At 30.7% G+C, this 3,384-nt stretch overlaps 1 protein-coding gene across 1 annotated transcript; it reads right to left on the bottom strand.

Moving 5' to 3' along the window:
- Positions 1-2,511: 2,511 nt before the first annotated feature.
- On the bottom strand, positions 2,512-3,384 carry LOC139899827 (uncharacterized mitochondrial protein AtMg00810-like). Its single transcript, XM_071882656.1, has one exon. It carries the CDS (start codon positions 3,382-3,384, stop codon positions 2,512-2,514), a length of 873 nt encoding a protein of 290 aa, XP_071738757.1.

The raw sequence follows: 3,384 nt of genomic DNA, 5'->3' as shown, positions 1-3,384 counted from the left end.
TTTAGAATGATGTAGGTGCTACATAAGTTATTTGGTCACATTATTTGATTGAATGGGCACCTGAACATCTTTTTTTTTTTTTTTTTTTTTTGGCAAATAACGAAAACTATATAAAGAACAGGGCACCTGAACATCTCTTGCTAATGGAACTATCAATATTAATGTGATACGACCTCCCAAGTTGTAAAACAAGTAACTAACGGCATGTGGAAGAATTGTTCATCTACTTATCCTTTTATATTTAATTTTTATTCCACCGTAATCATTTAATTTTAGTTCCTTCGTTCATATCCATTACGTGGCTTAATGGATATTAGCTGGATATTTAATAAATGTTAATCTAACGATGGTTTTGAAAAAAAAAAAAAAAAAAAAAAAAAAAAAAAATATATATATATATATATATATATATATATATATATATATATATATATATATATATATATATATATATATATATATATATATATAGTGGTAGGATCAAGAGGGAAGTAACCATTCGGAGGGAAGCGGGGGAAGCAAAAACTTTTTTTTTTTTTTTCGTTTTTTGAAAAAACTTTGTTCACGAACATTATAGATGAGATGAAAATATGAACATTTAGTAGAGACACTTTGTGATAAATGTTTTTATTTTGGCGAGAAAACGCTCGAAGAAGTAATATATAACAATTATCGTGTTTTTCGAGCGTATTTTGAGGTTTTAGCTATTGGGGTTTAGATATTAGGGTTTAGATATTAGGGTTTATAAGGTTTAGATATTTGGGTTTAGAAATTTAGGGTTTAGGGTTTAGATTTAGGATTTAGATTGAGTTTTTAACACGAACGGTTTAGAGTTTAGGGTTTAGGGTTTAGGGTTTAGGGTTTGGTGTTTTGGGTTTATGGAATAAACCCAAAACACCAAACCCTAAACCCTAAACCCTAAACCCTAAACTCTAAATCGGGCTAAATTTTACTTCACAAAACATGAAAAAAAAAAACGTTCATATTCTTCACGAACAATATTATCTTGAATGTTATTTTTGTCGATCGTTTTCCCGCCTAAATAATAAATTCATCACGAAGTGTCTCTTCTAAATGTTCATATTTTCGTGTGATCTTGATGCCGGAAAAAAAATTTAAAAAAAAACGAAATTTTTTTTTTTTTTTGCTTCCCCCCGCTTCCCCCCGATTGGTTACTTCCCCATTGATCCTGCCCCTATATATATATATATATATATATATATATATATATATATATATATATATATATATATATATATATATACACACACACACACACATACATACATACTAGATCGAGCCCGTGCATTGTACGGGTACTCATCCGAAATTTTTATATAAGTATATTTCAGTTGTATATGAACTAACGATACTATATCATCATTATCGTAAGTAATGTTGTGAGTAGTAATTGTAATCTAAAAATAATACATATCATAAAAAGTGTTGCTAAGTTGGTTTTACATATAGTTATTCAGAACACAATATTAAATTATTCATTGTTGCAAATACGAAACTAAGTAAAACAATGGTTCGTAAAGCGATAATTGAATACAGATTTTGTGCCAAACTACAGTCGACTTTGTTATTGTTAAAAACACAATATGTAGCAATAAAATCACTAAGAACTGAATGAATCACCACCACTTGAACAGATTGAAACAATTTAACCAACGAATTAACAATAAACTTTGATTCAAACACTTAGAACATTCATCAACTAGATGAATGATCATACAGAAACTTTACCAAATTGCTAATCCAAACTAGATTGCAGTTAACTTTGAATAACAATGAAAAGTTACAGTGAAGTAGAAAACGATCGAATGAAAATCTATTTTGCAAACCCTAATTATCTCCCTTTTATAATACAGTGTAATTTGTTTCTGTTTAATCCTCAAAGTATGAGAAAGGGCCGGAATGGTCCCTCTAATATGCAAAGTCAAGTCTAACTACGTCCCATCTTTGTATAATTGCATTTCAGCCCCCGCACCAGGTACATTGACTGAAAAACAACATACATGATTCGCAAAAGACTTGACTCCTTCATTAAACTTCAACAGCAACAAGTATACATGCAGCAGCAGCTATATCAACTTCTGCACAGCTACATCTACACTGCTACAACCTGCATACACTTAACCAACAATAAGAACATGCAGAAATAAAATAAAAGCAAATAGAATGAGAAGATATCATTATTTGAACACCCCCAACAATCTAATTGCTAAAACCATCTTTCAAACCCAGTTTACTGCAAAGTTTATAATATTGAAAAGAACAAAGCCCTTTTGTAAAAATATCAGAAGTATTATCTTCTGAACTAACTTTTTCTGTAGTTAAGACTCCTGCACTTATTTTATCTCTCACAAAATGCAAGTCTACTTCAAAATGTTTTGTCTTTTCACGGAAAACAGGATTAGAAGCTATTTTAATAGCAGCTGAATTATCCATAAACACAGTTACAGGCAAACTATATTTAACTTCAAACTCATCCAGTAACTTTAGAACCTAAATAACTTCACAAGAAGCATCAGCCAAAGCTCTATACTCAGCTTCAGCTGATGATCTAGAGATGGTAGACTGCTTTTTACTTTTCCAACCAATAATAGAACCATTTAGAAACAAACAATAACCAGTGATGGATTTTCTCTCCATAATGCTTTTGCCCCAATCTGAATCCACAAAGACAACAATACTATTCTCATCAGACTTTTTAACACATATACCTAGCCCAGGAGCAGACTTCAAATATTTAAGAAATCTCATTGCACATTTTAAATGTGAAACTTTTGGAGAATGCATAAACTGACTTAAAACATGCACAGAGTATGAAATGTCAGGTCTAGTGAGTGTTAAATAGATCAACTTTCCAACCAATCTTTGGTATTGAGTGATATTAGTTAAAGGTAAATCATTAACATTGTTGTCATCAAACCTGACATTTGGTTCAATAGGTGTTTGACAAGGTTTACTACCCAATAACCCAAATTCACTTAACAAGTCCAAAGTATACTTTCTTTGAGATAAACAAATTTCTGTATCGGACCTAATCACTTCAATCCCAAGAAAATATTTGAGAACTCCCAAGTCTTTAATTTTAAACTTTGAACTTAAAAACCTTTTAAACTTTAAAATCTCTTCAACATTGTTTCCAGTTACAACAATGTCATCAACATAAACCAAAAGTGCAATAAAGACACCATTTAAAGATTTAATAAAGAGAGAGTAATCATTTTTTCTTTGACTAAAACCATTTTCAACAAGGGCTGCAGTAAGTTTTTCATTCCACTTTCTAGGGGCTTGTTTAAGCCCATAGAGTGATCTTTTGAGTTTGCAAACTCTTTTATCAGATTTATCAAAGTAACCTAGTGGCAAAGTCAT

Source organism: Rutidosis leptorrhynchoides, chromosome 3 (assembly GCF_046630445.1).
Source record: "Rutidosis leptorrhynchoides isolate AG116_Rl617_1_P2 chromosome 3, CSIRO_AGI_Rlap_v1, whole genome shotgun sequence".
NCBI lineage: Eukaryota > Viridiplantae > Streptophyta > Magnoliopsida > Asterales > Asteraceae > Rutidosis > Rutidosis leptorrhynchoides.
This window is presented reverse-complemented; position numbering and strand designations above follow the sequence as displayed.